The 20,303-nt window shown below is 34.4% G+C and overlaps 1 protein-coding gene across 5 annotated transcripts in view; it reads left to right on the top strand.

Moving 5' to 3' along the window:
• Positions 1 to 20,303, top strand: part of ASAP1 (ArfGAP with SH3 domain, ankyrin repeat and PH domain 1) — a 136,629-nt gene that overhangs the window by 67,960 nt on the left and 48,366 nt on the right. For 3 of the 5 annotated variants that reach the window (XM_039382161.1, XM_039382158.1, XM_039382160.1), the window contains exons 5-15: positions 2,981 to 3,055; positions 3,390 to 3,439; positions 5,667 to 5,796; positions 6,563 to 6,648; positions 7,419 to 7,494; positions 8,311 to 8,397; positions 14,052 to 14,060; positions 14,636 to 14,736; positions 15,152 to 15,221; positions 16,379 to 16,466; positions 17,561 to 17,609. In XM_039382161.1, the coding sequence (XP_039238095.1) occupies positions 2,981 to 3,055; positions 3,390 to 3,439; positions 5,667 to 5,796; positions 6,563 to 6,648; positions 7,419 to 7,494; positions 8,311 to 8,397; positions 14,052 to 14,060; positions 14,636 to 14,736; positions 15,152 to 15,221; positions 16,379 to 16,466; positions 17,561 to 17,609 (821 nt within the window). The remainder of the gene's footprint in view (positions 1 to 2,980; positions 3,056 to 3,389; positions 3,440 to 5,666; positions 5,797 to 6,562; positions 6,649 to 7,418; positions 7,495 to 8,310; positions 8,398 to 14,051; positions 14,061 to 14,635; positions 14,737 to 15,151; positions 15,222 to 16,378; positions 16,467 to 17,560; positions 17,610 to 20,303) is intronic. The other 2 variants (XM_039382162.1, XM_039382159.1) reach the window with 1 other exon arrangement.

Here is a 20,303-nt window from a genome sequence, read left to right as displayed (position 1 = left end):
TTCTCAGGAATTTACAGATAACTATAGTTCTTTCTTTCCCCTCCTCTGTTACTTTTCTAGCTGAGTCTTAGTTATTCCATAACTTGGATTGGTCTTGCTCACCCTTTCTGTATCTTCTCTGAGTACTATTGTACCCTCTTCTGAAATGAGTGGACAAACATGAAGATGGTTCCATTTCTTACCCCTTTTTCTGAAGGCTGATAGCATTATGATTACTGAGCATTGAGGCTGATGTTTTCTATGCCGTAACTTCCAGGTATTTTTTTCCTTGAGACATTTTCCTTGATGATTGGTATTTCATAAGCATGATTCTGTATCAGTTTCTTCTCCTTACGTATCACTTTACATTTTTCAGAGTAGATTTCAGTCTTTAATTTCGTTCTCTCGGCAGTTTTATAAGGCTCTTGTGCAACTCTTTGTATCTGGCTTTTACTTTACTACCCAGAATAGCTCAGTATCAGCAGACATTCTCACCTGACTCTCTACACTTCTCCAAGACTCCCTTCTAAGTATCTCAGGCTGCTCAGGCCCCATCAGCACTAAACCAGGGTGTCACTTCTGGCCTCTCATGCTGGTATTTACTTTGCTTTCTGAGTCTTGCTGCTTCATCATTACCTCCTTACTCACCTGAGACTGATCACTCACCCTGATTAACTTGCTTTGGAAGCTTTGCTCAGGCCTGTTACCTTGATCATCCTTTGTTTCAATGTGGGCAGTTTTAAAGACCAGTAGATATGCAAGGGACCTGCTTTCCTCCATAAAGACTTCTGTCATTCTGGGTTATTTTTACCTTTTTTAATCTTAATTTAGCACACAATTAAAAGTGAGTATTTTAAAATGTGAATTAAAGTGCAGTTTAAGGAGAGTTTGGGACTAGAACTCAAGTTTCTTGGAAGATTTCTGGATCCTGCAGGGCATCCACATAAAATTTTAACTTCTTTCAATTGGCAACCAAGAAGTGGTGGATTTTTCACTTATTTAAAGTAGTGCTGATCAAGAGGAAAAAGATCTTTTAATTTAAGAAACCACACTTATTCAAAAGAACATTATCTTATGTCAGCTAGATTATGAAGCATTATCTATTTAAATTCTTGTTGACAGGTTTTAAAATAGGCTGTTCCTAATTTACCTCATTCAGCAGTCTCACATAGACAACAAACTTATTTGACAACTGTCTTGGCATTTTAAAACCACTTATTTTTCACCTTGATTCACCCTGAGATAGAAAATTCTACTTTGTTGTTCTTAAGCGTCATTCAGTTTAATATGATTACACTGAAAGAAAAAAAGATGTTTATAATATCAAAATAGAAGTTGAGATGCATTGAAAAAGCAGTTGAGAGGAGGACTCTGTAATGCCACTGATAAAGCCCCACAGTAGGTGCTAGGGCTGATGTTAATAAAATCAATTGGAAAAATGGTAGAAGGCATTAAGATGAATAGCAGGCTAATAGGCTTTTTTTTTTTTTTTTTTACCTAAAGCAGGTTGTTGCTGCCTTATTTAATAAAGGTACAATAAATAATGAATGGTCTTTAAAGACAGATGAATAAGGAATAGAGGTGCAGAGTAGGCAACAAAAAATGCTTCAAAAATTTTGATCCTTTTTGTTAAATCTTTTGAACTTCAATTATGATTCGTTAAAATTTTCCTATGAATTGTGATATTATGGATATTTCATGAGAAGGAGAGTATGGAATAACTTATTTTCTTCTTTGTGAAAGAGTTAGAGAGTGATCACTTTCAGAGTGATATTCACTTACTACCATCAGTTACTATGAAGTAAAAACAGCAACTTGTATTACATACACAGCTTTGGAGAGCATCATTTTGAAATGACTGCTCAGCACACAAGGGCAAGAATAGCAATGTGTCCATTAAATATTGTAATAAAAGCAAATAAGTTGCTACACAAGTTTTACTATAAGCTGTTGATGTTATCACTAAATATAAGGTCTGAAACTTAAAATCTGTAAATATAGTATTTGTTAAGTTGTTAAATAGTTGTCGTAAAGACTATTTTATAAGAATGACACACAATGACCACTTCTTTAGCATTTTCTAAAGGTAATACATTGGTATTGACCATTGCTGACTCTGGTCTTTGTTTTCAGCAAACTCTGAATGTCTTACCAGTACCAGAATCAGTTTCTCTGTTTTTTTTACTTCTACCTCCTTTCCTGTTCCAGGTTTTTGATTCCTTATGCAGTAATTCATTATAATAGTGCATTAAGCCATATGAAGACCTACATATATGAAACTGAGTGTGTCAGTATCTTTAAATTGATCTAGATGAGGTTTTGGAATAACATTTTGCACTGCACTCCAGATTACCTCTTGAAAATTTGCATGGTGCTTGCCTCTTTCCAGGTGTTCAAAACCTCTTTTTCCCCACCTCCCTTTCCTGTAAATGTCCTCAGCATATCTTTGCAGGCAAATTATCTTTTGTTCACAACCCTCACAAAATTATCATACACTTCCATCTGTTAAAAGGGTTTTTTTCCTTTATTTTGCTCTATATGTGAGGTTGTTTTGCTTTATCGGATGTGCTTCCAGTTCATTTGGGCTACTGTTTTATTAAGTCTTCAACACTGTAATAAATGATTCTAAACCTTTGCCATATTGGAGTAATACACTGATATTTAGCTTAGTTTTCCCCCCCCCAGCTGACATTCTAGCTGGCTACTGTACAGTAATTTCAAGCCAAGTATTAATGGCTTGAATTGGTTATCCTTAACAGATTCACTTGGAAAAATGAGAAAAGCTACAGTGTCTTTTGAATATATGAGGAGTTTGAGTGGAGTGTTAGACCTGTAGAACCTTGTTTTGATTTTTCATCAGTGTGGATCATTGTTCCACAAAAGTCCCTTAAAAATTAGTTTCATGGACTACAGTGTGCTCAGAGGACACTTGTAGGCAGTAGTTTGATAGGGTCATAATAAATAATTATGAATTATAACAGTATAATGTTTTTCTTTTTAGCTCCAGGGTTTAAGCCACAATGTTATTTTCACTTTGGATTCTCTCTTAAAAGGAGATTTAAAAGGTGTTAAAGGGGTAAGTGTTGAAGTTTTTATTTCAGCTTCATCTGTTTTGTGACTGTTTTCCTTTCATTCATGAGATTATTTCTTATATTGGCATTCATTAATATTTTGTATGTAGTCCAAAGAACAGAATTGGCATGACTGCAATGCCTGAGAATTTCGTTGTAAATTCCTGTGTTGACATGCACAGGAAGACAATGCTTTACAAGATTCAAACCCAAGTATTTTTTCCAACTGCTGTATGAAAAATTTTAAAAGAAAACAGTACTTTTTGTTGCTATTTATAACTTGATAACTATGAAGACAAATTTTTAAAAATGTTCTAAGGAAATTTTCTATTTCCTAAGGACCTCAAAAAGCCTTTTGACAAAGCCTGGAAGGATTATGAAACCAAATTGTAAGTATTTTTCTCCCACTTTTTAATTTATTTTTTTCTATTTTTTCTTTTCCCTACTGGTCCCAAACTCTGTACTGTATCTGTGGATGTAAAAGTGGCTGCAAGGCACCTCTTCTGTGGATCTCTCTTTTGCAGTACTGGAAAGAAAATATTTTTATGTGCTCTCTGAAGTAGTTAAATGACTGCCTGATGTTTCTTTACTGTAAAGAAGACACTTCATGTACTTAATACTTAGATACTGAACATTGTAAAGTGGAGGTTTCAGATGGCACTTGCACATTCTTCTAGTCACATACATAAAATATGTCAATAGTAAAAATTATTTAGATAAGATTTAGATGTTTAGAGATTTAGATGTTTTCTGTGTTTCAGAACAGTATATTTTTGAGAAACAAGAATTTTAGTGCAGTTGGTGTGACTTCAAAACTATCTGATTTTAAAAATATTTTCTTTCTCCGATTCCTATTTTCTGTGGGCAAACAATGATTTATCCAAAATAGAAGGTTGGAAAAAAGTAGTATTGTAGTTGCAGAACTGTTGGTGGAATGGTTCAGAATGCTCTCAGGGATGTGATGGGCAGCTGTTTTATCAGAATTCAAGAGCCCTCAGGAGTTAGTTAATATTTTGTATCCTTTCTTTTATTCCCTTTTTAATCCTGTCATTAGTGTTGTCTCATTTATGTCTGACCAGGAGGGGAAAAAAGCAATCAAAGAAAAACTCCGACCACTAAGAACTGCTGAAATATTTATTGACTTAATTTTCTTACCTACGTATAGTAACTTTTTTTTGCTTTCAGAATTCATTACAATGGTAATCCTTGTGAACAACTGAACTGGAAATTACTTTATTATTAATCAAAGGCAAAAAGGAGATTCCTACTCCAAAACTGCGTCATTGTATTCAGTTGAGCATTCAGATTTACATGTAGAATTGATTTTTTTAATTCCTTTTTAGTTCTTTAGTTCTCACAGATATTGCATATTTTGCAGATATTGAAAAGTTTTCTACAGACAACAAAATAAAAATATTTCTGCCTCTCTAATTTCTTTATTTGAAATTAGGGATGTCTTTGAAAGCCTATTTATGCCAAATCCCAATAAACAGAAGTTAGGAGATGAAGTATCTCGTACAGGCCTAATACGTGGAGTCATCTGTAGATTCTGTTCTGAATTTGGAAGGTTTAGGAAAAGATGCTTGTTGTCTTGTTGCTATTTTTTTTCTTTTTGTGAGCAAATTTCACTTGGGTTTATTAAGACCAAGAAGGAAATGTTCCTTATATTTCTCCAATAATCTCGTTTCCTAGAATTCATTCAAGACCAAATATTGAGTCCAGTATAGAGGTGCAGTGCTGAAAAGGTTTTTTTCTATGTTAAAACATGATGCTTTTCTTAGTTACAGAAAAGCAGAGATGAAAAACAAATAGATTATTTGTTTTTATTGTTTTTCCACTGACAAGAAGTCCCGGTGTAATAAACACACAGTGCTTTGTCACCTGTTTTACAGAACTACAGGTCCAGTGTTGATTTTTCTCCAAAAAAGTGCTAGAAAATAAAGATTTGATTTTATTTTTAAAGAAACAAGGAAACTGTTTGTTTTTCTACTCCGTCTTGGAAATCTACATTTGCTTACAAGTGGAGCATCCTGTTAGTCTGCAGAGTAGACATGTAAAGACAACCACACTGTCACGCTCTAGTTAAGGTCTTAAGATGGCCTTAGTTCCATGTTTACATTTCACTGTTTCAGAATTTCGGTGTTGGCTTTCTCTGAAAACATAGTGACTGGGAGTTGTGTCATTTTGGGCAAGTGCTAAGCTTCGATTGCTGCCTTATTGTTTTTCTTAATTCCTATCATACTACATGAACTTATTAAGTTATTCTGCCATTTTCCTACCAAGTCGGTAGTTTCTTAGAAGTGTGTTTTACACTGCAGTGTATAGAGGTGGAAGCCGTGGAGCCCATCACAGAGAATGAATAATATAATAATTTTTTTTTTTTCACCAAGTAGCACAGAAACTAGAGAAAAGAGTTACAGGATGAAAGGAAGAAAGGACAGTTTCATGGCTCAATTACTTCTGAAGACTTAAACAACATAGGATTTGGTATCCTAGAGGAACTAATCTTCAGAATGGCTTCTTTAATACTTCTTAATTATTATTTTTCCCTAAATAATACTAGATCATATTGTAGTAGAAAAAATTCTCTAAAATGTTTTCTAATTAAAATTTCAGTACAAAGATTGAAAAGGAAAAAAGAGAACATGCCAAACAGCATGGGATGATAAGAACTGAAATAACGGGAGCTGAGATAGCAGAGGAAATGGAGAAGGAAAGGCGGCTATTTCAGCTACAGATGTGTGAAGTAAGAAACAAGTTTCAGTTTTTAATTACGACACCGTAGCCATAATTTAAGTCCCTTGTGGGCCTTACTTGAAGGTCCTGAAATGTGCTTTGTCATTTAATGGGGGTGGAGGGAGGAAATTATTTTCATGTCACATATTACAGCAATATAAAGACAAATATTTTAGCAACTCTGGTTGCAACTTTGCTTCCTTTTGTTTTATTCCCTTTTCTTTATTTCTAGATTATTATGGGAAGGTTCTTGGGCTGAAAATACACTATGAAAATATTTATTTTATCAGGATTATGGTTGAGCAGTTCAGGAAGTATTTAATATCTTTCTTCCAGCACACTTTCAGAAGACTTCTAAAATTTCTAATGAAGTGACAAATGACAGTGATGCATTAGTTCCATAAAACTGGTTCTTTTTGTATTCATACTTCTTTTTATTACATGTTAGTGGTGATTAATTTAAATTACACAGTATTTATATTTTTAGAATATTCCAGTAATTATTACAGTAGCATGAGAAAAGGGAAAGCCTTAGACAATCTTAAAAGATGAAGCTTTTTCCTGAATTTGTTTTATGTTTTGGATCATTTGAATTTTTAAGGAATGGCCAAATAAACTGTTATCTTTTGCTTATTTTGCTTAGTGGTAGATTGGTGGCTTATGAGTCAGCACCCAGGTTAAACACAGAAACAGTTAATTCATTGAGCAAATTACGCTTGAAAAATGTTGAAGGTTTTGAGACATGATTGTCAATGTGCTTTTCTTTGTTTATACAGTATCTTATCAAGGTTAATGAAATAAAGACAAAAAAGGGTGTGGACCTTCTGCAGAACCTTATTAAGTATTATCATGCACAATGCAAGTAAGTACACTTCAAGCTTTAGTTAGAATTTTCTTTTTTACACAAGTGTTTTTCTCCCTTTGTTTGAACTTGTCAGGATATTTCTCATAGTTCTGATGTGCCAGGTGTCTGCCTCTGCATCTTAGGAGGCTGCAGACTTTTCGTAGAGAGTGTGAGAGTGAGTGAGTGGGGCAGAGGAGTCATGGAGAAAGAGGCCAAGGGAAAACCTTGCATGCTGCCTACAAAATTAATTTTAGTTCCTGAGGCGTAGATCTAGAATGTAATTTTACAAATATTTTTTTTACTCTCTTTAATATTTTTTAGTCTTTTATGTAAATTTAAAAACCATTGTGAAAGCCAGCAATTTCTTCGACTTTCTCTGGGGTGAAACTAGCCAGATATGACCTCGTCATCAATAGAACCACAACGGCAAACACACAGGAACTTTTATTTAGTTTAAAAACAGGAAAAAGGTTTTAGAAATTACTAAGTGAGAAACACATTGGCTAATAAAAATAAGTGATAAAAATAAGCTAAGCTATATTCTCTCTTATTTTATATATGGAAAAGTCACAGTGGCATGTCTCCACTGCTGAAAGACATTGTACATTAAAAATTTAAGGAAAGGCTTTTCTGTTGGGGTTTTTGGTTGTCTCATTAGTTTGTTTAGTTTTGAACATGGAAGGAGCTGGATATATTTTAGTGGTTTTGCTGTCTTTCTCCACAAGACAATTACTTTGTGTTATGAATTAGACGTATTCCTGATAAATCCCAGGTATTTTTCATTCTAGTTTCTTCCAAGATGGCTTGAAAACAGCTGATAAACTTAAACAATATATTGAAAAGCTGGCTGCGGACTTATATAATGTAAGTGTACTTACAAGTAGTTTTATGTCTGAAAATTAAAATATTTTGTATGTATAAGTACAATTTAAACATTATTACGGGGTCTATATTTCATTTGCATCCTATAAATGAAAAGTGTTATTTGAAATTGAACATAGCTAGACAAGACAAAAACATCTTGACTATGTAAACTTTGTATTTGGTTTTTACAGCTATTAGGAAAAGTAGTTTTCATTCACTACCAATTCAGTGATGCATTAATATAAAACTGCTTTACAGCGTGAATATTTGAATCAGCTTATATTATTAGCATCAATTTTAGCTACTATTTTCACAGTTTAAAACCAAATTGCTTAATGATAGCACCAAGGTTTTAAAATGAATTAACTTGTGATGTTCCTTAAAGACAAGCAATAACGTGGAATCAAAACCCACTTGTCACCCAAGTGCTTCTGCATTCTATAATCAGAATTACAATAATCCCATTTGCTATTGTCATTTGTTGCTAAATTAAACTGTATTTTCATTCTGCAAGTCATCTGTCAAGTTTATTGGAATTATTTAATTAATATTTCAGTAGCTAATTTAGTTGCATTAGATATAGTGAACCATTAAAGTGTAACAGAACAAACAGTGCATGTGGAGTTGCACATTCATTTTAATTTGATTTTCAAGTGGTACGTTCATAGAAGGTGAACACATAAGAATGGAGTAGTTCATGAAAATAAACCCAACCATTACAGAAACAGAGTAGTTGAGCTGGTTGTTCAGGACATCTGAAATTATATATTGAAATAAAAAGTTAAAGTTGCATCTAATAGCAGTCTCTTTCTGTAGATAAAGCAGACACAAGATGAAGAAAAGAAACAACTCACTGCTCTTCGTGATTTGATAAAATCTTCTCTGCAGCTTGATCAGAAGGAGGTAAATAATTTAGACATGTTATTCTCTGAGATAGTTTAAATTTGTGAATTTTGTATTCAGAAATTGGTTTAACGTTAATATATGTAGTTATTGGTTCAAAAGTGTTGGACTTTGAACATGATGACAAAACTAATATTTAGAATGTTCACATATCAACAAACAATATTTTTACATTAATTTTCTGTTTCCATATTATGTATGAAAAGAAATTATTCTTTTTTTATGTACTTTTTTAATGTACTGTAAGAACAGTTGTAACGGATCAGATAAATGCTTCTTCTAACCCAGTATCCTGTGTTTGACAATGATAAACAATTATTGTTCAGGAAAAATAATTAATTAATGGGATGCACACTTCTTTCTTCTGCCATCCACCAGCCAGTGTTCAGGATTTTCCTGACCTGGTGATCCTGAACAAGACAGAACAAGAACTAGAGACTTGCCTTTAGCTATGGTTTATGTATTACTGTTCATCTGATAACTCACATTTTATGCTATTTTTCTCCTTCACAAAACCCCTTTTACTAGAACCATCTGGTAAGGAAGAAAATTTATTTGTTAATCAGACAGCAGTGGCTGAAACAGGGCAGTTAAAAAGTAAAATACATTATTGATTGCACTGGTATCAAAAGTGAAGGGAGGGACATTCAATGTCCTTTGCAGCTGTTCTGGAATACTTCTGGAACTAGAAGATAGCATAATAGCATACATCACAGCTTTTACCTCAGATAACATTGTGACTGCCAAATTATGGTGCCTGAAATACTGAATATCCCATGGTGAAACTCTGTTGGGGGGTTTCTCCTCTAGGAAAAGTTTGCTTACCTTCTGTTCAGTTTTCTTGTAGGTAAATAAGACATTCATAATTGCCAGGTGTCTATTATTAAATATGAATTATAACTAAACATTAGACAGGTGCCATTTTGCTGAATACATAGGATCATCCACGTATATGATTGGACAGTATTGCTATTATCAAATATACATAAGAACATAATTTACAATGATATTACTGAGTCAGCCAAGTTTCTGATGCCAATCAATAATGGATGTTGGGAGTAAAATGAAGGGCAATAAACACTGATACTTCCCCAGAATACCCTCCTATTAGTAGTTTAACTGTTGGAAGTCTCTCCACCATCCTATGGCTTTCCTCTCTTTGAATTTGTGCAGTTGTTTTTTGAGGAAGCATAAATCATCAGCTTATGTTACAGCTGTGTTTTTCCCACCATGGCTGCATGTTGTGTGAAAAATCTTTCTCCTTTTATTTGTTTTGAACTTTTAGGTCTGTATACCCTACTCAGGATATGAGTGCATGTGAATTTATGATATAATCAGTGGATCATTTCTTTTTCTTTCATACATGTCCTAACATTGACTTGCTTTTTGACCATTGGTTAGTGCAGAGGAACTAAGTTTAATCATCTGTAAAACTGTAAGCATGTCATCCTGGTTTTGAATCTTCATACTCAGCTCACAGTATCTTATTCTCTCCCTCTGCATCACTTGGCATTTTTTTATGCTGGTTTTCACCTGTCATTTGCTATCAAGTTACTCACTATCATGAGGTTCTTGAGAAATTCTTCAATCAGTCTTTCTTGGGCATTCTAAATAATTTAATACCATCTAACAAAGTTTTGATAGTTTGCTGTTCACCCTTTTCCAGATTTTTTGTGTTAGACACCACATGTGCTGTCACAGCTTTCTGTGAAACTCACTTGGCTCTTTCCTGCTTTAAACTTATCTCATCTGAGGACTTTTCCTCTTGTCCTGTAGCAATGTAATTCTTTCCCTTTCATAAGGATCAGGGGATGCCCATTTAAAGTCCAGATACACTGCATCAGTCATCATTTGCTTACTGATTCCTTCAGAGAACTCCAGGAAATTTTAGAGACGTAACCTCTCTGCACAAAAGTTGCAGTGATTTAACAGTATATATAATAATAAATATACTCTTAAAAGTAGTTTTCATTAATCTCCCTTGTGTGGTGTGAAGTTTACTAATCTTTACTTTCCTGGAATTCTTCCGGAATTTCTTAAAATATAAGACTTGAGTAACTGAGGCAAGTATTTTAATGGGCTTTCATGTAATTTGGTAGGTAGCACATTGTGATTAGGGCTACTGTGTGTAGTTACATGACTTGGAGTTAGTAAATTATTTCAGGTAGAATCACAGTTAATAAGGAATGATGGATGAGTAATTCCTTACAGTAGTGAATTTTTTTCTTTTGAATACTTGCCTATGTGTCCTTATATTACTTAGGTATACATTTTATAGCAGCTAAACTTTGGCCAGGAGAATATTCCTCTCCCTGCATCTCTAATCTCATAGTTCTGAAAGATGACACAATCTTAGGACACACTCTACGTGGTTTTAGAATTTCTTTAATGTTACAAATGCTGAACAGGAGCACTACAGAGCACCTTTGAACAGATCCCAATGTACTGTAAGATCTGCCAGCTCTTTCTAGCAGCCAGTTTTCCCGTATCTCATACTTTACAGTCTTTCCTAATGCTGTCTTCGGTATTTTTTTTCTCTCCATCTCCAATGTGCACATGGACCTACTAGATCTCTTCCACAACTCTTACAGAGCTTCCCATACAAGCATTACATTTGTAATCTCCCTACTATCTAAATCATGCTGAATATAACTCCTGCTCCTTCTTCATCCTTACCCCCCAAAATTGAACAGAGAACATTACATTTCAAAAGCTATTTGGAAATAACTTTAAATCCTAATTTTTTTTATGATTCAGTTCCCAACACACAGAGAAACAGGACTTGCTCTTTTCTCATGGATATTTTCTTCCAAAAGCTGATTATCTGGAAAGCAAAGAGAAAAATCTCCTTCTCTCCTGGATGCTGTGTATGTTGTTAAGTTCAACCTATTGGGTATTCAGCCAGTTCTTGGAAATTAAGTAGGACAAATGAGTGGTTGTTCTTCAGTACTGTGTGTTGTACATCCATGGCTGCAATGGTACAAGTCAAGTTTCAGAAGTTCCTCATAAGAGTATAATGCGGTAGAACAAATGAATTATAGCGTTTGGGGTTTTTGTTACCTGTTTCCTGGATGTTTAGTAAAAACTATTGTGTTTCAGTGGAAAGTAACCTCATCTAAAATATAAAAAATTAAACAAGTCAAATTCTGAAACTGAAATACATGTCGTAATAAAGTAGCTTCACAGGCAAACCAAAATAACCTGTGCAACTTTTCTGACTGGAATTATAGTGTAGACAAAGTCTAGGACTCCTGAAAACCTGTATGTGTATATATGTGTGAGATCTGTATATAAATTTAAAAATATAAAAATAAAGTGTTTCACTTGAAGAGAATTGAAATTTTATCTTAGAAGAAAAAGGCGCAATATTGTGATTCTCAGATATCCAGGAAAATCATAGGAGAGAGAAATGCTGTAATGAAAGAATATGCTATTTTGGATAAAATAACTGTTTGATCACATTGATGTTCAAGTGTCCCTTTCAAAACCAACGTGAGGACTTTCACTCGCAATTCTGCTGCATGACGTGAGTCAGAGTGTAATGATACTGGCAGATGTTGAGAAGCTTGATAAAACATTGTGTGATTTAGGCATTCAGTATTTAATCCTGAAGCAGCATATCAGCATTCATTACTCCTTAGTTAAGAGACAACAAAGCTTGAAGACACGTGGCCTGAGTTTCTTCTGCCTTGGAGGCAGGTCTCCATCATTGTGTATATCCAAGTCTTCAAGTACATAAAGTTGGGCTTTATTACTGTAGCAGATGACCTTTGTGATTAAGAATACATTTTCCCTGTTGCATTAGTGCATTATAATCCCCTCACTGGAAAATTTATGGATTAATGGAATTACTGAAGAACATGCAAAGAATGGGATTTTCTCCAGCAGATTTGTAAAAATTTAGAAGTACTCTTATCAAACATTGCTTTGGCTGGGAAACATTTTGAAATAATAAAATTGAGGCTCTGGTTGTGTGTAGTTTTAAGTTTCTTTGACCCTTTGTGTAAGAGAAGGAGGTTGAAACTAGTCATTCCTGTCCAAATTGTAAATTTGTCCACCTTTACCCTCTTTGGAGTTGCCACTAGAGAAGTGAGATGTCCCAACATTTTTGAGATCTCATAATGTAACTCCTGTTTTTGTGTTGCACCGATCCAAGGTATTTATTTAGCATTATGGACATCTGTAATGCCCTTACACATTTTACTGGCATACCTATCCTTTGATCAGTGAAAAAAAAATATTACTGTAATCACTGGAATTGCCTAGTAAAGTATATCTTGACCATCTTTGAATCCTGGGCTGTGCAGAAGTGCCAGTGCCGTAGCTTCATTGAGGGAAGTACCATTTTACATTGGCTCTGGTCCATGCAGTGTCTCTTGTGGCCACTGCTGTGCTGCCCTGGTATCAAGTTAGTGCAGATTCTGTTACTTTGTGCAAGAATTATCTGATTTTTGAAAATGACTGTGGTTTAAGGCTTTTGGAAAAAATATTTTAACGAGTATTAGTATAATTTTAATTGTGTAAAGTATTTCATCTTTTGTGTTTAAAAATGCTTATATCCTAAGAAGTTTAACTTTTTAAAAGAAACCAGGCCTTTAATACAAGCTTCTGTTGCCTATTTTTGTATAATAATTATTGCTACCAATGTAACTTAACAGCTTTAAGTTAAATATAACTAATCTCTAGAATCATGCTTTCTGTCTGTTTTGTCAACTGTTTCTTTGGACTTTGATTTATTTCCCCAAATCTCCATCTGATATGCTCTTTGCAAAAAGAACCATATCTCATTATATTCTTTCCTATGCTAATACCAATAGGACCCTAATTCCAATGGGGATTTGAAATTTGCTTATAACAAATGAGCTGCTTGTTTGATGATGTGAACAGTACTGGCAGCACGTGGCACAGAGCAGCCTTCCTGCTGCTTCCAACCACAGCTGCCAGTTTTACCAAAGCACTTCTCTTTAAACTTCTGTGGCAAACTTGTTACAAAATGAAAAACAATTGTAAGGATTCTGAATAAAACAAGAAGGAGTAACCTTCAATGTATATTGGTTATGGTAATAGTGAGAAACTGCTTTAAAGAGGAAAGGTTATTGCCGAGTAACTGAACTTCCCATTCTTTTGATTCTTTTTTTGTTTGTTTGTTTTGGTGGGATATTATCAGATGTTTTGCAGGTTATTTTTTCACACCTACATTTAAAACCATATTAATGTCCTTAATTATACCTTTTTATATACATTTGTAAAAATTAACAATTAACTTTGGGCCTGATCTTTTTCAATAGAAATTCAGAATTAGTTAGAGTTTGGAGGATAAATACGGTATCATTTTAGACAACTTAAAGGTCTGGAAGATATAATAAAATTTGATCATCTTAGTTGTTGTGTGAAGCCAGTGTCATATATGCCAGGTTGCACAGCATTTTGTTGTGATGTTTTGGTTTTTATGAGAAAAAACACAAATGTGCCTTAAAAAGTAGTTCTTGCCTTCTTTCTAGTTGTGCCATTAGAAAGGGGAAACATTATTTTAACAGATACATGGGCTATAAAATTTATTTTCAAGAAACATGTTTTTTTAAATAAATAGTAATTCTCGTTTTAAATTATTTGCTTTCTCTTTCCTCTATTGCTTTTGCCTTTCGTGATCGAAGTCTAGGAGAGTAAGTCAACGTTTTAATGAACTTTTGGGGATTTTTTTTTTTCTGATGTGCTTATAACAAGTTAATCTATTTCACTTAATTGTTTCACTAGATCAGGCCAAAAGTTATTTCAGCTGACTTCATTCACTAAAACTCATGAATTATATATGTATTTTTAAATTGAGAAAAAAATAGTGATTATTAGCATTTGTCTTTGTTTATATATGTGTTCCTATTTATGCATGCTGGATTCTGTTGCTTTCTTTTTGAAATTTCATCTTAGACTTTCAGTTTTTGATTATAAGATTATAAAATATTAAATATCTACATTTTAAAAGTGTAGTTAGATGTATATTTGCATCCATACTATACTTCAAATGCCTAATGAATTAATTGAATCTTGAACAGTTAGTTCAAGATCACGTGATGTAAAAGCAAGCTGTCCTATGACTGTAAAACATGCAGTAGGAGTCTTCTCTCCTTTTTTAATCTTTATTAATTTCTGAAGCTGTAGAGAAGAACACATAGGCTTAAAAGTTAGGTAAGCTTACTGTGCACATCAGGAAAATGTTAATGCTGTTTTTGCCTTTTTTTAGGATTCACAGAGCAGGCAAGGAGGATATAGTATGCATCAGCTTCAGGGGAATAAGGAATATGGCAGTGAGAAGAAAGGTTATCTTTTAAAGAAGAGTGATGGGTATGTTCTGGGAGCACATAATAGTGAAAACTGTAGCTATTTTCCTGCACTAATTTTAATTGTTTTCTACTGTGGTTGCTTAAGGCACATTCTCCTAATGCATGTGCCACAAACACTTGAGAGTTTTGCAGTTCAAATCTGAACACCGAACTCAATTTAATACAGAAAATATATAAAGCATGAGAAGCAAACACAAAATAATAAAGTCATAATTAAAAGAAAGCTATTGTCTTTGTAAGTCTCTAAAAGGTGATTAAGACCTGTCACAAATCTCCCAAGCTATTTTTGATGAGGCATTTAGTAAAATTTTGACTGCATCCATTTGTTTCTTAAGGCTAATCTTCTCAAAATGTTAATGGGATTAACATGTGTTTTGAAGTCATGTCTAATTACTGAACTTGCTGTTCTTATGTAGGTTAAGGAAAGTATGGCAAAGAAGGAAGTGTACTGTTAAAAATGGAATTCTTACCATATCACATGCAACGGTAAGTTATTTTTATACCTTTATATGAAAATAGGAAATTAACATTTCTGTTCCTGGTGAATCTGCTAATTTGCTATTGCAAAAGGGGTGTCACTTCAGCCTCTGACTGTTGAAGTTCTGTGGAACTGTAGTTTATGACAGTTGATTTAATACTTAAATGAATTTATCAGTAGTTTAATAAGAAAATGGCAAATATATTGAACAGACTTCTCAATTAATTCTTCAGATGGTTTTGCTTATAGGGATTGTCATGGTGCATCTGTGTATCACGTAATTTAGAAACTTGGGAAGTTGATATTAGGTATTATTGGCACAGTCTGACAGATGAGTGAATGTGTTAATATTTTGAGTGCTTTCAGCTGAAAGTGTGAAAGTTTTGATCACAGTGAGTTCTGGGAATCAGGCATGTATCTGAAATGCCTTCCTGGGAATGCTAAATCATGAGGTAGCAACAACATGGTCATGGTGGAGGCAGTCCTAAAAGTGCCTTGTGGCAGTATGACACAAACTTGTCTGAAACAAGAGAACAGGAGTTACTCTTATAAAAGGACATGGTCCCAATTCCTCACTCTTTTTCCTTCATCCCAAATTCCAGTGATGGCCATCAGTGTTGAATGTTTACTACCTGTGTAAACCCAATATACTTTAAAGCTACATTTAGTTACAATGCCTTAGATGACCTAATTACAGCACAGAATATTAGTATATGTATTTATCCCAAATTCTGAAAATCCAGATCTCCAGCTTCCCACTTCCCATTTAAAGTTTTAGAATTATATCTTTGATTTATTTAAAATGAGAGGAAACTTGGACTATGGGCATTCTGTAATGAAAAACTACATTATCGTTTTACCATTGTTTATGAAATGCAATAAAAACTCTGTAGTATTAGCATATTGTACATTAAGGTTTGTTCCTTTAATCCCATTCAAATAGTCAGAAAGAGTGGCCCTGAGAATTTTAATTTTGTTTAGATTTAGCAGTGTGTCCATTCTGACAGCCCAAGTCAGACAAAGGGATGCTTGTCTCCACCGTTTTGAGGGTGTACATGTGTGGATGTTCACGCTATAAATTAATATCATGCATGACCACTCCCCAGAAAGGGAAAATAATCCTAAATCAATACATTTTTTAAAGTAAAATAAATTTTCTTTTTAGTCCAACAGGCAACCAGCTAAACTGAATTTATTGACCTGCCAGGTGAAGCCAAATGCTGAAGATAAGAAGTCTTTTGATCTAATATCACGTATGTAGCATCTTCAGTACCATCTTGCATTATATGGGACTTCTGAAAATGTCATTGCAAAAGGCTCTGAGCAAAACATGAGGCTAGAGCTCAAAATTCAGGTCTGTAACCAGACACGTGCAGTGCCTCATGAGTGTTCAGAGCCTCTAGTTTTGGGGATGGGTTGAATGGACAAATGAATATAGAACCTGTTCTGTGTGTGTGTGAGATAAATGCTGTTTGTCTGTGACGAGCCATGAAATACAGCCTATGTGCTGCTCTCCTAAGTTCAGAGGGATGTTTCACAGCTTAGTGCAACATGCATAAGCTATGTTCACCAGGAAATGGCAAAGACCTTTGGCTTCATCTTGTTTTTCCTTCACTGTCTGTTCTGCTTTTTGAGTGCTGTTTGAGTGGATGAGGAAAGCAATGAGAACCAATTTATCTTGTTCTCTTATCCCACTTTAGAAATATGCTTCTGTTTGTCTAAAACTGGGAGTGACTTGTCTTCTCATGATTACAGCTCCTGTGATTTCCCTTCTTCCCCTTTTGGTCTTGTACAGCAGGCATTTGTATCCAGTTTGGTTTTAAAAACACTTTTAAAGTTGATGAGTCCACTTAGTGTTTTCAGTCATTACATATGTACTATTAATCAACATTTTGGATTTACAAGGACAGTTTATGAAACCTTTGAATGTGGGAGATAGTAGGCAGTTCATGTCTCATCCTTTCATTAGTAAAAAGATGTTTCTTCACCCAACTGGAGGGAAAATTTTGCTATAGGAACAAATTAATTTTGCCCTTTTCTTCTACTTATGTTTCAGATTTAACTTCTGAAAGGGCAAAATTTGATCCATATGCTTATTTGTCTTTAATATTTCTAAACATAAGACTCTTGAAATTCATACATTTGGTGCAAATCAAAATTCAGAATTTCATCTTTCTCAGTTTTTTTAAAAAATTGTTTTCCATAGCTATGAATAGGGTATTAATGTTATTGGTTAAGAGCAATTGCTCTTAAAGGCTTTAGTTGCCTAATAGGTTTCAGTACCAAATATGTGGATATTTTAAAATTTATCATGTGCCAAATGAAAAGATGTATTTATTTATTTCAGATAACAGAACATACCACTTCCAAGCAGAAGATGAACAGGAATACGTGGCGTAAGAATGTTTACATTTTTCAAGTTTATTTTGCCAATAGAGGTGTATAAAACAATGGCAATAGTTTTCTCAGTTACTGCACAAGTAGTGCCTACTGTCTCTTTTTTTCTGCTGTTGTGAATCTACAAATGTAAACTATCTTGTGTCACACTACAGAGCTCTTTTAAAACCTTGTAATGTTAAAAACAAAACCCAAACCAAACTAACCAAAAACCCATTTAGATTGTGTATCCTGCCAGCACATGGTTTTTGTGCAGTTGCTTGTCATGATATAGTATATCAGGTTATTAGGATTCAAATGATATATTTTTAAATACTTCCTAAGTCTTCTCTGTCAACCCTGTTTTGCAGTTACTTCTTTTACTCCTGATTCTGCCTTTTCCTTTAAATTAAGAATAATAAATAGATAAAAGAACTCCATATAACACATAGGAAATATGTACAGGCAGTGCATCTTTTCTACTGTTGGCCTAGAAATAAACAGCAAAGCACATCTCTGATATTTGTGTACTTCAGAATCCAGGAACTTGCTTCATTAATACCTGTTTCCAACCAGATTGTTTCCTTTAAAACAATCTTTCTTCCTGCTGCATCAGAACTACTTCCTGAGAACCATGTACCACTGTTTTTTACCTCCTGAACGTTGCTTTCTGTGTCACCAAACGTGTGTTGTGTGTGTTGTCTAATGCTCATCACCAAACAGTTCAAGGAATAAAGTTACCAGTGAAGAGGACAGCAAGCCTGAGCCTGCAAGGCTGCCTCATTCTTTTGTTAAATATCCATATTCTAATGGCAGACTGTGTATTTTAAAGGTACAGGGAATGTTTGTAGGGTATTTCACTTGTTTGGTGGTGTTGGGAGGCAGTGGCATTGACAGCTCAGCCTTGGGAGGTATGGGTGAAATGAGAGGGCTGGAGGATTCTTTGTGCACCTATTTCCTTCCAGTCTTCCACAGCTTTATGTTGGCTCTGAGAGTACAAAGCTGACTTGCTAGTCATGTTTGCTGCATTCATCCTGGAACTTAATTATTCCAGTAATTTTCTCAGTCAAGAAGAAAATACTGTTCTTTCCGATGAGCCATAAGTTTTTGGGACTCTGCCCTGCGTTAATTTTTACTCTATTAGTTGTTTTAAGAAGTGATTTGTTTGGGGTTTTTTTGTCTTAACACATGAGCAAGGTAGGCGGAGAATGCATTAGTAATATCCTTCTTCTGGTTGGCAGTTCAATAAATTCGGTTTAGTGGGCTGCCTCTTGGATTGTTTTGTAATTCCAGGCTGGTTTTATTTCCCATTAGAAGCACTGAAGTCTCATTTATCACTCTAAAGTCCAGTGGCTGAGAAAATTACTTGTGCTGGAATACAGAATCCTAGAATATCCTAAGTTGGAAAGGACCCTTAAGGATCACTGAATCCATCTCCCTGCTCCTTGCAGGACTGCTACAACTAAACCATATGACTAAGAGTGTTATCCAGATGCTCCTTAAACACCACCAGGCTTGATGCCCTGGCCACTTCCCTGGGGAAGCCTGTTCCAGTGACCAACCACCCATTCAGTGAAGAACCTTCTCCCATTTGAACTTCCCCTGATGCAGCTTCACTCCATTTCCTCATGTCCTATCTATCACTGGTCACAAGAGAGAGGAGATCAGCACTTCCCCTTCTGCTTTAGTTTTAGTGCTGCCTCTCTTCTGTCTTTTTTACTTCATACACCAATTGAAAAAGAAATGCATAAATAGATTTTTAAATCATTTTCCTTACAGACTCACATCTACATAGAGAAAAAAGCAAGATGCATTTCTTTATATTTTAGTTCAACTGACCCTGCATACATTTTCCTAGTGATCATTTTACAGTTTCTATAAATAGCTCCTCAAACTACTTAAAAATAAAAATAATTAATATTAATTTAAAAAAGCAGATGGTTTAAAATAAAAGCCACTGAAGCTTACATTCTTATAGGTTTATTATTGCTTCCCCTTAAACACTTCCTTCAGTCCAGTGTACTTCTTGATTTTTATCCAGGCAGCTGTCTGAATAGATTGACAGTCCTTAAATTCCCAGTGGATTATTGGTTTGTCTAGTAGATAAAATACAGTGTATTTGGGAGAGGAGGTGCATGGGGAGTCTGTTTATGTATGTGCATATATAATATATTTTTATGTGTAGATTATAAGAAACATAACCAGATTTATTTTTTTTAACTTAGAGAATAATAGTTGCTTTCTATTTTTTTGTAACTGTGGATAGGGACAAACATAATCCAGACATGACCTTTTAGTTCTTTTCTATCCTCTTTTTGAAGGTCAAGGGTATATCCATATCTACAGGAAACACCTGGATTATAAACAAAGCTAGATTCAGAAATTTTTCTATGAAGAAACACACATCTAACTTCAGTCTAGATTTTAGCAACAGTCCTCAGGAATTTTTTACTTTGGAAAGATTGAATTGGAAGGTCTTGATACTATCTGTTGCTTCTTCCATACAAAAAGGGTTTTTTCTGAATATTTGAAAGATACTGTGCAATTCTTGTTCTGTTTATGCGTTTACTTGGAAAAAACAATGTTGCAATAGTGGTTGTCAGAAGAGACAGATAAACTTTTGTTGCAGACCGAAAAACCCAATGGTTGCTATTTTTGGGAGAGAGATTTGTATTGGCTTGAAAATACTGAAGAAAAATAAGAGGAATCTGAGT

The sequence above is a fragment of the Pipra filicauda genome, unplaced genomic scaffold (genome assembly GCF_003945595.2).
Source record: "Pipra filicauda isolate LSUMZ 115617 unplaced genomic scaffold, ASM394559v2 scaffold25_size4600443_pilon, whole genome shotgun sequence".
Classification (NCBI taxonomy): Eukaryota; Metazoa; Chordata; class Aves; order Passeriformes; family Pipridae; genus Pipra; species Pipra filicauda.
This window is presented reverse-complemented; position numbering and strand designations above follow the sequence as displayed.